Source organism: Amphiprion ocellaris, chromosome 7 (assembly GCF_022539595.1).
Source record: "Amphiprion ocellaris isolate individual 3 ecotype Okinawa chromosome 7, ASM2253959v1, whole genome shotgun sequence".
Taxonomy (NCBI): Eukaryota; Metazoa; Chordata; class Actinopteri; family Pomacentridae; genus Amphiprion; species Amphiprion ocellaris.
In genome coordinates, this window is record NC_072772.1 from 17,930,159 (window position 1) to 17,941,461 (window position 11,303).

Consider the following 11,303-nt stretch of genomic DNA (forward strand, 5'->3'; position numbering starts at 1 on the left):
AGTACTAAATAAATCAATAAATACATGCATACACACAAAAAAAATAAGTTAATACATTAACTGTGTTAAGATAAGATTTAGATTTTTTTTAAAAAATGTTGTTTATGTTTTTGCAGAATCCAGTATTGCTCACTGGTTGGTCATTACATTTTATTAGTTTGATTTCACTGTTTAAAATGATGCCACCTCTTTTCAGACAGAACCTGTGATAATAAAACAATACAAAATTTTTAGTTCCGTGTTAATAAAGCACTTAAAGCTTTAAGTATGGCTAAATGCTTTTTTCAGAATTAAATATATCACTCCTTAGGTGGTAGTGGCCCCAAGTTCAGTAAAGTTGGAAAGATATTCACAGATTTGGGCTTCCAGCATCAATAACTCATTAGATATAGGTTGTCAAAACATAAACGGTGCCCCTTTCCCATTGTTGCAAGGCAGATAATGTGCTACAAGCCCAGTTTTATCAAAAGTAGCTGTCTTTCAAGCTACAGGAATAACATTGGTGTCTATGGAGTGAACAGGGTCCGTCTGCAATTTGCAAAACCGCTGCAACAGTAAAGAGAGACAAATATTCAATAACTTCACTCTTATACATTGTAGTGTCACTAAAATCACTGCAGCCTTCAACTGGCTCCTGTTGACAAAGTGTTTTAACAGAAATGTAAATGCTGTAATTTGATTCTTTTAATGAACCATGTAACTTGAATGGATGTGATACTGGTGTGACCACAGTGCATACGTCTGATGTTGCTCACAGTGGTCCAAGGGACGCTCAGGGAGTTTGTGTGTTTGCTCAGACTCAGGAAAAATTAGAGGGAACATTGGTACAGAGGAACATTTCCAGCAACCATCACTCCTGTGTTCTAATGTTACATTGTGTTAGCTAATGGTGTTGAAAGGCTAACTGATGATTAGAAAACATTTGTGTAATTGTTAGCACATGGATAAAAGTGTGAGTTTTCATGGAAAACATGAGATTGCCTGGGTGACCCCAAACTTTTGAACGGTAGTGTAATACCTGTTGTAACAGTTATTACAAATAAGAAAATTATAGAATTTCTAGTGCCAATTTAATTAATTGACCTTACAGAGAAATTTCAAAACAATTTCAGCACAGCATAGAATACATTGTTGCATTTAAAGTTTGTCAAATAACAGAACTTTTAATGGTCTGGTTCAAACCCAGTTTTGTAATATTGATTTGTCTTCTGTGAAAAATTGCCATTTCTGAATTTTCCTGTATGAAAAGTGCTGCTAAATATGAGAAATGTGTTAACACTAGTGTAGTGACTGACAAAGCAAAGCTGCTGTTTAGTTTTGAGGGCATCGATTTTGTTAAATTTGGCTTTAAAAGTTTTGGGAACAAGATCACCGGAAGACAAGGGGTTAGAGCAGGTTAGAGCAGTTGTGTTGGTAGAATGTCACTATTATGTTAAAATGGAGGATGTGGATTCTTTTCAAAAGGTGCCTGGAAATCACTTTTTTAAGGGAGTCAACCAGCTAAAGGTGTTGAGTTCATCATATTTTTTTTAAAAAAAGAAATTGAACTAAGATGGAAGCTTCACAAAAAAAAAAAGACTAAAACAAGAAAAACTGTAATTGAGATGCATCAACAGGTTAAAGTTTTATTTCAGGATGTTTTGGTTCTTCAGCACATTATCCAGAATATTTTTGATTTCCTTCTATTAACATGTGTGCAGCCTCAGATAAGAGTCTGATGGCTATTCCAGGGACAACAAATCACTCATTTAAATCACTATTAACACAATTTTTTCTTGCTTAGCCTGTTAAGAATTCTATTGTGTGACAACTTTCCTCCTCTTATGCTCTGCAGTCGTTATAAAACAGCTCTCCTACTGGCTCATCGGAGAACTGCTGCAGGAATTCTCCCAGTTCAACCAGAGAGAGCTTCTCCACCTTGTCGTCATCTGTGTTTCTTGCTGTGGCAGCACCACTCTGAATGGGTTTGTCATTGTTGTCCACACAGCAGTAGGCGTTCCACAGGTAGTCTGGGATGTTGACACGCTTCACATTGTTTTTGACAATCCAATTTTCTGCAGAGGGAACGGCACCAACCAGCACAAAGGCCTTGGAGCACTTGGCTTTGAAAAGGTTTGTGAGGTCGGACTCATGGATCCTCCAGGAGTTCTGATTCAGCTTGGGGTTCTGAGGGACCACGTTGGTCAGGGTGAAGGTGGCGTTGCGACTAGGAACTACAGGAAGCAGGAATAGAGAGTTATTAAGAAAAAAGGTCACATTTTTCAGATCCAAAGAAAAGTGGTGAAAGAGTGGTGCAGGGAGGTAGTCAATTAGTCACCCTCAATATTCAATTCAAATTGTCATCAAGGTAACATTTCTGAGCGATTAGTTGGATGTAAAATAGAAGAGAAAGTTGAAGTCCAAAGCCAGAGAAAATCCACAAGGGTACAGAAATAAACACATAAACTCCACACAGACAGACTGTGGGTTCAAACCCACAACCTTCTTGCTGTGAGGTGACAGTGCTAACCACTACTCCACCTTTCCACATGATGTACTTCAGATCATAAAATATTTAATGAATGCAGAATGAGGGCAAATGTGATTGTAAAAATATACATTTCATAATCAAAAGTAATGTAACATATACATAATTATAACAGAGACTTAACAATTTGTGATTAAGCATCTGCAAATATCATGAGATATTATTAATGCCATACTTGTGATTTCAGACTGAGATTCCAGAGACAGTCAGATTTCTCTGTCTCCCAGAAGGCAGCCTTAAGGTTGCCATGACAACACACATCTCGGATGCACTTCTGACTTTCAGTTCAGCAGACTGTGGTCCAGAAATAATAAATGATTGTTTTGAGCTTTATTATACAGATTTGGGTTAAGTTTAGCTGTAAGACATGGTTGTCTTTGCTACACAGAAATTACTGTCAGTTTTTCTTCATTCAGAATCGCGTTCATAAGTCCTCGCTAAAGCCATCTGCAAAATCAACAAACTCTAATTTATCTAAAAGACATGGATGTGACTTGGAATGATTGTGAATAAAGCAACAGTCACTGTTTTTTAGATTGCTACACCGAAGACTTGTATCAGAGTTTTCCAGTGTTACGGTGCCATCTACTGTCTCGCCTCCCATAAAACACCTATGCTCAACCTCCGCTACCTGCATGGTGTCCATTGGGGTTGAGGTGACCACGGTCGAAGCCAGAGCGTATAAAGTCCTCATTCAGAGCTTGTTTCTCTCCGAGGTAAACCCCAGGGTAGTTCTTCCCCAGCGAGTCACTATACGTCATCTCTGCTTGCCAGGACTTACTGACCAGCTAAGGCACATGAAAAACTTTGAGATTTTAATATACAAAAAGTGTAAAAGATGTCCACCCTTAATGGTAATTGGTTGATTTCTTACAACTCAACATCTTGTAAAAGAACAGAGAGCTAACAGTACAAGCCTTAGTGCTGTCAATACTTGATATGTCTCATCATGTGCAGCACCAACCTGAGGCTCCACAAACCACCTGCTCTCTCTGCCACCTCCATTACTGGGCTGGAACTGGTAGGCAGAGTAGACAGCGATGCGATGGTTGGTGTCATACAGCGTGGCAAAGTGGTACCTGATGGTGCAAAAGATTAAGAATAGTGAGTGGGAGATCAGAAGTGTTTCCATGGAAAACATAAACCAAGGAGGCAGCTGTAGCATTAGAGCAACAGATTTAATAGGGTTCAAATCCTGCAAGTGATTGAAAAAGGTAGAAGAAGATAACATTGTATTGCTGAATGTAGTGCACTATGTAGGTGTGAGGTGTTCTTTCTGCCTGTCTCCTACCTGTTGACAAAGCGCTGACAGAGGCGGGCAGCTCCAGGTGTAGAAGCTCCCCACTCTGGCACCTTCTCTTTATAAAAGTATTTCACACACTCTGGCTCATCCTGAAAAATAACAAAATAGCACAAGCTAGTAAGTGTTGCACAATACATTTATATTTCTTAAGTTTTAAATATAAGAACACAAACCTCAAAACGTTCCACAACATCTGCATGCACAGAAAGGAGGAGCGGGAGAAGAGCGCACAAAGTTACCAGAGTTTGCATTCTGGATTAAACCTGGATTCTCAACAGCCCTCTGCAGTCAAATAGAAAACAACATACAAATGAATACAGTTTTATTGAACAAGGCAGTGTGTGGTATAATGCATGTAGGTCTGCTTTAACAGCTCGGGCCTCCACTTGGAAAGAGGATCAATTTGTTTTTTACCATCTGTGATTATATGTGTGTGTTTCCACTCACCTGCTGGTTCACCTGTCTGCTGCCACAGTCTGGCTCTGAACTACCTGGCTTTTATAGAAGACCTCTGCTCACCACCTTTCACCCTGTTTGTCCTCTCCTTTTATCTGAACTCCCGTTAGTTAGCACATGAACCAGAATTTGGCTTCCACATCAGGTATGGATGATATGTGACAGCATATCAGAGGCAAATGTTTTCATATCACTGCATTGTAATAAAGATTAAGATAACATGTAAAGTAGTAAGATGTAAAGCATTCCAAAGAATTAATTCACAAGCTACACGGTGGTATATTTAAAGAAGCACACTATAATAATGCAGCAAAATGACACATAATTCTGAAACCATCCCTTCTAAATAATGAGCACTTTCATTTTTGTCACATTAAATACATGTTGATGAGGTCAAATTTTGAATGCATTCATCTTACTTGTTACAATATTTCTGTACTGTTGTAATTCTGCTTTTGTTTTTCATTAATTTCTCGCAAGACACAGTATGAGATCAAACTTAAACGATCAACCGCAACATTATGACCACTGACACGTGAAGTGAATAAAATCAATAACATCGATAATCTTGTTATATTGCAATGCTCTGTTGAGAAACCTTGAGTCCTGACATTCATGTCCTGATATGTACCACCCACCTAAACATTGCAGGTCAACCAACCCCCCCAACCCCCCATGGCAACAGTAGTCCTTGATACCAGTTTCCACCCTCAGCAGGACAATGCACCCCTACACACCAGAAAAACTGCTCAGGAGTGGCCCAGAGAACACAGCCGAGCTAAGGTGTTCACCCGGGTTCTACACTCCCCAGATCCAAATCTTAATCAGCATCTGTGGGATGTACCAGGATAAACCTGATCTAGGTAGGTCCCACCCTGCAACCCACAGGACCCACAGATAGAACAAGAAGTCGAGGTGCTGAAAATTGCAAGTTTAGTCAGTGGAGGGACTGGAAGGTGTTGAACGTATATGGGGTGACATTTCTCACAAATTCTCTTCAACTTCTAAATGAAACAGTAAATGCTAAGGGCACACATAATGCTACAATTAGCACCATGGAGTGTGAATACAAGTGAAATGTGTTGGATATGTGACAGCATATCAGAGGCAAATGTTTTCATATCTCTGTATTGTTATAAAGACTAAGATAACATGTAAAGTATTCCAAGGAATGAATTCACAATCTACCCAGTAGTATATTCAAAATAGCACACTACAATCATAATGCAGTCATATGACACATTCTTCTGAAACTATCCCTTCTAAATAATGAGCACTTTCATTTTTGTCACATTAAATACATAGTGATGAAGTCAAATTTTGAATGCTTTCATTTTACTTGTTACAATATTTCTATACTGTAGTAATTCTGCTTTCATTTTTCATCCATTTCTTTCTGGACAGCGTATGAGATCAAATATGAACAATCAACCACAAGATTATGACCACTGACAGATGAAGTAAAAACCACTGATCATCTTGTTATAATGCAACGTTCTGCTGGGAAATCCAAGTCCTGATATTCATGTGGATGTTTGACATCTTTTTAAGTTATTTTCTTGGTCTTTACTGTGAAGCACTTTGGTTACCCTTTGGCCTGTTGTAAAGGGCTATACAAATATACTTTGACTGACTGATTGATGGATGGATGGATGGATGGATGGATGGATGGATGGATGGATGGATGGATGGATGGATGGATGGATGGATGTACCACCCAAATAAACATTGCAGGTCAACCAACCTCCCATCTTTCCAACCTCCAAAAGCAATCCTGGATGCCAGTTGCCACCCTCAGCAGGACAATGCACCTCGATACACCAGAAAAACTGCTCAGGAGTGGCAGGGAACAAGACAGAGCTAAGCTGTTCACCCAGGTTCCACACTCCCCAGATCCAAATCTTATTGAGCATCTGTGGGATGTACGAGGATAAACGTGATCTAAGTAGGTCCACCCTCCAAACCACAGGATCCACAGAAGGAACAGGAAGCCTAGATGCTGAAAATTGCAAGTTTTGATAGATGTAGATCATGCCATGAAGAAGGCCTGTTTATTTCTTTTGGTAAATAGTTGTAAAGATCAACGACAAGTTAAAATGGAAATGACACTCCATAGTGTCTTGATTTCAGACTCAGTGCTATAAAAATGTCCACCTGTGATGGGACAATACTTGCCGTTTGAGCCGACGGCGAGCACAGGGGTACAAAAATTTTATCAATAGTTTCTTGCACCAATTTCATTAAGTGACCTTACAGAGGAATTTGAAAACATTTTCAGTACAGCATAGAATACATTGCTGCATTTAAAGTTTGTCAAATAACAGAACTTTTAATGGTCTGGTTCAAACCCAGTTTGGGTGATACTGATTTGACTGTTTTCTGTGAAAAATTGCTATTTCTGAATTTTCCTATATGAAAAGTGCTGCTAAATATGAGAAATGTGTTAACACTAGTGTAGTGACTGACAAAGCAAAGCTGCTGTTTAGTTTTGAGGGCATCGATTTAGTTAAATTTGGCTTTAAAAGTTTTGGGAACAAGATCACAGGAAGACAAGGGTTCAGTTAGAGCAGGTGTGTTGGTAGAATGTCACTAATTATGTTAAAATGGAGGATGTGGATTCTTTTCAAAAGGTGCGGGGAAATCACTTTTATAAGTGTAGCACTTCCTTTGTACACTGTAGGAAGCGCCACGACCACTTAACCTAGGTACTTTTCAAGGAGGGGTAGAGGAAAATATTTGAACGCTTGTTTGAACATATAGCCGGCCTTTATTTAACAATAACACTTAACCTTATGCAGTTTCATACCTTTTGTGAAATTTTATGATAACCACACTTCAAGTGAATACAAAACCTTCCTTAGTCCAGTAGGATTCAGTTGTTAGGATTCAGAGTTAAATTGTCCTTTCCCTTATACTGTCCTTTAAGTTGGGAAACTCAACTTTTCCCTGACCTCTCAATCACTTCAGTTTGTAGAGAAAATTAAACAAGAAACAAAATAAAATCAGAGCTCTGACAAAATAAACTACATAAATCGAAACCAAAGTCCATCTACCCGGGTAGTGTGTTTTTTTTTTCCCTTTGGCTGTGGTGTGATGATTGTTCAGTGCTTATCTGTACGATGAATTGAAGGACATGGAGTGAAGTCGTCCTCCTCATCGGCGACGCGATCCTCAGCACACCTGCGATGTACTCTTTGTCTGTGGCACGTCCTTTGTCCGTCTGTATGTCCGTCCATCGGCGGGTTGCACAATAAACTCTGCTTCTTTCTCCCTTTCTTCCCCTCAGTTTGTCAGGGTAAACAAAAAAACAACCGGAGAATAGGAAAACAAAACCTCTAAATCCTTGACAATCCTTGACAAAACTTCGACCAGTTACTCCTTGTAACTCTTTGTAAAATACAGTTTGTTCAGAAGAGTCCTTAAGTTCACTCGTTTCTCTTGCTAATAAACTCCGCGTGGTCTGGTTTGCTCCGTTTCATTCTCTGCTTCTCCTACCGCTGTCGTTAACCCTTTCTCTAGCTGCGGCGCTACCCTCTGCCATCTGCTGGCGTAAGGTGGCTATTACATCTAAAAACTGAAAAGTTCATCCAGATTTAGGCTATTTCCACCGACTAAAGGTGTTGTTGAGTTCATCATCTTTTTTTAAAAAAAGAAATCGAACTAAGATGGAAGCTTCACACACAAAAAAGATTGAAACAAGACAAATTGTAATTAAGATGCATCAACAGGTTGAAGTTTTATTTCAGGATGATGTTTTAGTTCTTCAGCACATTATCCAGAATATTTTTGATTTCCTTCTATTAACATGTGTGCAGCCTCAGATAAGAGTCTAATGGCTATTCCAGGGACAACAAATCACTCTTATTTAAATCACTAGAAGAATTTTATTGTGTGACAACTTTCCTCCTCTTATGCTCTGCAGTCGTTATAAAACAGCTCTCCTACTGGCTCATCAGAGAACTGCTGCAGGAATTCTCCCAGTTCAGCCAGAGAGAGCTTCTCCACCCAGTTGTCTTCTGTGTTTCTTGCTGTGGCGGCACCACTCTGAATGGGTTTGTCATTGTTGTCCACACAGCAGTAGGCGTTCCACAGGTAGTCTGGGATGTTGACACGCTTCACATTGTTTTTGACAATCCAATTTTCTGCAGAGGGAACGGCACCAACCAGCACAAAGGCCTTGGAGCACTTGGCTTTGAAAAGGTTTGTGAGGTCGGACTCATGGATCCTCCAGGAGTTCTGATTCAGCTTGGGGTTCTGTGGGACCACGTTGGTCAGGGTGAAGGTGGCGTTGCGACTAGGAACTACAGGAAGCAGGAATAGAGAGTTATTAAGAAAAAAGGTCACATTTTTCAGATCCAAAGAAAAGTGGTGAAACAGTGACGCAGGGAGGTAGTCAGTTAGTCACCCTCAATATTCAATTCAAATTGTCATCAAGGTAACATTTCTGAGCGATTAGTTGGATGTAAAATAGAAGAGAAAGTTGAAGTCCAAAGCCAGAGAAAATCCACAAGGGTACAGAAATAAACACATAAACTCCACACAGACAGACTGTGGGTTCAAACCCACAACCTTCTTGCTGTGAGGTGACAGTGCTAACCACTGCTCCACCTTTCCACATGATGTACTTCAGATCATAAAATATTTAATGAATGCAGAATGAGGGCAAATGTGAATGTAAAAATATACATTTCATAATCATAAGTACATAATTGCTCATAATTCTACTTCATGTAAAATATACTTAATTGTAACATAGACTTGACTGTCTCCCGGAAGGCAGCCTTAAGGTTGCCATGACAACACACATCTCAGATGCACTTCTGACTTTCAGTTCAGCAGACTGTGGTCCAGAAATAATAATCAACAAACTCTAATTTATCTAAAAGACATGGATGTGACTTGGAATGATGGTGGATAAAGCAACAGTCACTGTATTTTAGATTGCTACACTGAAGACTTGTATCAGAGTCTTCCAGTGTTACGGTGCCATCTACTGTCTCGCCTCCCATAAAACACCTACACTACCGTTCAAAAGTTTGGGGACACCCAGGAATTTTCACGTTTTCCATGAAAACTCACACTTTCATTCATGTGCTAACATAATTGCACAAGGGTTTTCTAATCATCAATTAGCCTTTAAACACCATTAGCTAACACAATGTAGCATTAGAACACAGGAGTGATGGTTGCTGGAAATGTTCCTCTGTACCCCTATGTAGATATTCCATTAAAAATCGGCCGTTGCCAGCTAGAATAGTCATTTACCACATTAACAATGTCTAGACTGTATTTCCGATTCATTTAATGTTATCTTCATTGAAAAAAGTGCTTTTCTTTCAAAAATAAGGACATTTCTAAGTGACCCCACACCTTTGAACGGTAGTGTTATGCTCAACCTCCGCTACCTGCATGGTGTCCATTGGGGTTGAGGTGACCACGGTCGAAGCCAGAGTATGTAAAGTCCTCATTCAGAGCTTGTTTCTCTCCGAGGTAAACCCCAGGGTAGTCTTTCCCCAGCCAGTAGCCATCCTTCATCTCTGCTTGCCAGGACTTACTGACCAGCTAAGGCACATGAAAAACTTTGAGATTTTAATATACAAAAAGTGTAAAAGATGTCCACCCTTAATGGTAATTGGTTGATTTCTTACAACTCAACATCTTGTAAAAGAACAGAGAGCTAACAGTACAAGCCTTAGTGCTGTCAATACTTGATATGTCTCATCATGTGCAGCACCAACCTGAGGCTCCACAAACCACCTGCTCTCTCTGCCACCTCCATTACTGGGCTGGAACTGGTAGGCAGAGTACACAGCGATGCGATGGTTGGTGTCATACAGCGTGGCAAAGTGGTACCTGATGGTGCAAAAGATTAAGAATAGTGAGTGGGAGATCAGAAGTGTTTCCATGGAAAACATAAACCAAGGAGGCAGCTGTAGCATTAGAGCAACAGATTTAATAGGGTTCAAATCCTGCAAGTGATTGAAAAAGGTAGAAGAAGATAACATTGTATTGCTGAATGTAGTGCACTATGTAGGTGTGAGGTGTTCTTTCTGCCTGTCTCCTACCTGTTGACAAAGCGCTGACAGAGGCGGGCAGCTCCAGGTGTAGAAGCTCCCCACTCTGGCACCTTCTCTTTATAAAAGTATTTCACACACTCTGGCTCATCCTGAAAAATAACAAAATAGCACAAGCTAGTAAGTGTTGCACAATACATTTATATTTCTTAAGTTTTAAATATAAGAACACAAACCTCAAAACGTTCCACAACATCTGCATGCACAGAAAGGAGGAGCGGGAGAAGAGCGCACAAAGTTACCAGAGTTTGCATTCTGGATTAAACCTGGATTCTCAACAGCCCTCTGCAGTCAAATAGAAAACAACATACAAATGAATACAGTTTTATTGAACAAGGCAGTGTGTGGTATGTAGGTCTGCTTTAACAGCTCGGGCCTCCACTTGGAAGGAGGATCAGTTTGTTTTTTACCATCTGTGATTATATGTGTGTGTTTCCACTCACCTGCTGGTTCACCTGTCTGCTGCCACAGTCTGGCTCTGAACTACCTGGCTTTTATAGAAGACCTCTGCTCACCACCTTTCACCCTGTTTGTCCTCTCCTTTTATCTGAACTCCTGTTAGTTAGCACATGAACCAGAATTTGGCTTCCACATCAGGTATGGATGTGAATGACTATAAGTGGGAGTGTACAAAAGGGAAGGACAAACAGAATGCTAAAATTAGCACCATGGAGTGTGAATACCAGTGAAATGTGTGGGATATGTGATAGCATATCAGAGGCAAATGTTTTCATGATTTTGTATTATTATAAAGATTAAAATAAGATGTAAAGCATACCAAAGAATTAATTCACAAGCTACACGGTGGTATATTTAAAGTAGCACATTATAATAATGCAACAAAATGACACATTATTCTGAAACCATCCCTTCTAAATAATGAGCACTTTCATTTTTGTTGCATTAAATACATGTTGATGAGGTGAAATTTTGAATGTATTCA

At 39.7% G+C, this 11,303-nt stretch overlaps 2 protein-coding genes across 3 annotated transcripts; both read right to left on the reverse strand.

The window, feature by feature from the left end:
* Positions 1 to 1,599: 1,599 nt before the first annotated feature.
* On the reverse strand, positions 1,600 to 7,861 carry LOC111574540 (endonuclease domain-containing 1 protein-like). 2 transcript variants are annotated; one of them, XM_055012475.1, is made up of 6 exons: positions 7,340 to 7,861; positions 4,004 to 4,112; positions 3,819 to 3,919; positions 3,492 to 3,606; positions 3,159 to 3,315; positions 1,600 to 2,213 (listed from the first exon to the last, which is right to left on the reverse strand). In XM_055012475.1, exons 2-6 carry the CDS (start codon positions 4,079 to 4,081, stop codon positions 1,822 to 1,824), a joined length of 843 nt encoding a protein of 280 aa, XP_054868450.1. In that variant the 5' UTR covers positions 4,082 to 4,112; positions 7,340 to 7,861; the 3' UTR covers positions 1,600 to 1,821. The 2 variants fall into 2 exon arrangements, with proteins under 2 accessions (XP_054868450.1, XP_023134956.1); XM_023279188.3 differs by having other exon boundaries at positions 4,278 to 7,861.
* Positions 7,862 to 7,997: 136 nt separating this feature from the next.
* On the reverse strand, positions 7,998 to 10,946 carry si:dkey-243k1.3 (endonuclease domain-containing 1 protein-like). Its single transcript, XM_023279182.3, has 6 exons — positions 10,804 to 10,946; positions 10,537 to 10,645; positions 10,352 to 10,452; positions 10,025 to 10,139; positions 9,692 to 9,848; positions 7,998 to 8,587 (listed from the first exon to the last, which is right to left on the reverse strand). Exons 2-6 carry the CDS (start codon positions 10,612 to 10,614, stop codon positions 8,196 to 8,198), a joined length of 843 nt encoding a protein of 280 aa, XP_023134950.1. The 5' UTR covers positions 10,615 to 10,645; positions 10,804 to 10,946; the 3' UTR covers positions 7,998 to 8,195.
* Positions 10,947 to 11,303: the final 357 nt, after the last annotated feature.

Coding starts and splice junctions, on each gene's coding strand:
- LOC111574540 (XM_055012475.1), bottom strand. CDS start 4,081: ATGCAAACTCTGGTAACTTTGTGCGCTCTTCTCCCGCTCCTCCTTTCT. Junction 3,607..3,818: donor TGTCAGCGCTTTGTCAACAG/GTAGGAGACAGG, acceptor TTGCACCATCAG/GTACCACTTTGCCACGCTGT. Junction 2,214..3,158: donor CCCCAATGGACACCATGCAG/GTAGCGGAGGTT, acceptor TGCTTCCTGTAG/TTCCTAGTCGCAACGCCACC.
- si:dkey-243k1.3 (XM_023279182.3), bottom strand. CDS start 10,614: ATGCAAACTCTGGTAACTTTGTGCGCTCTTCTCCCGCTCCTCCTTTCT. Junction 10,453..10,536: donor ATGTTGTGGAACGTTTTGAG/GTTTGTGTTCTT, acceptor GTTATTTTTCAG/GATGAGCCAGAGTGTGTGAA. Junction 8,588..9,691: donor CCCCAATGGACACCATGCAG/GTAGCGGAGGTT, acceptor TGCTTCCTGTAG/TTCCTAGTCGCAACGCCACC.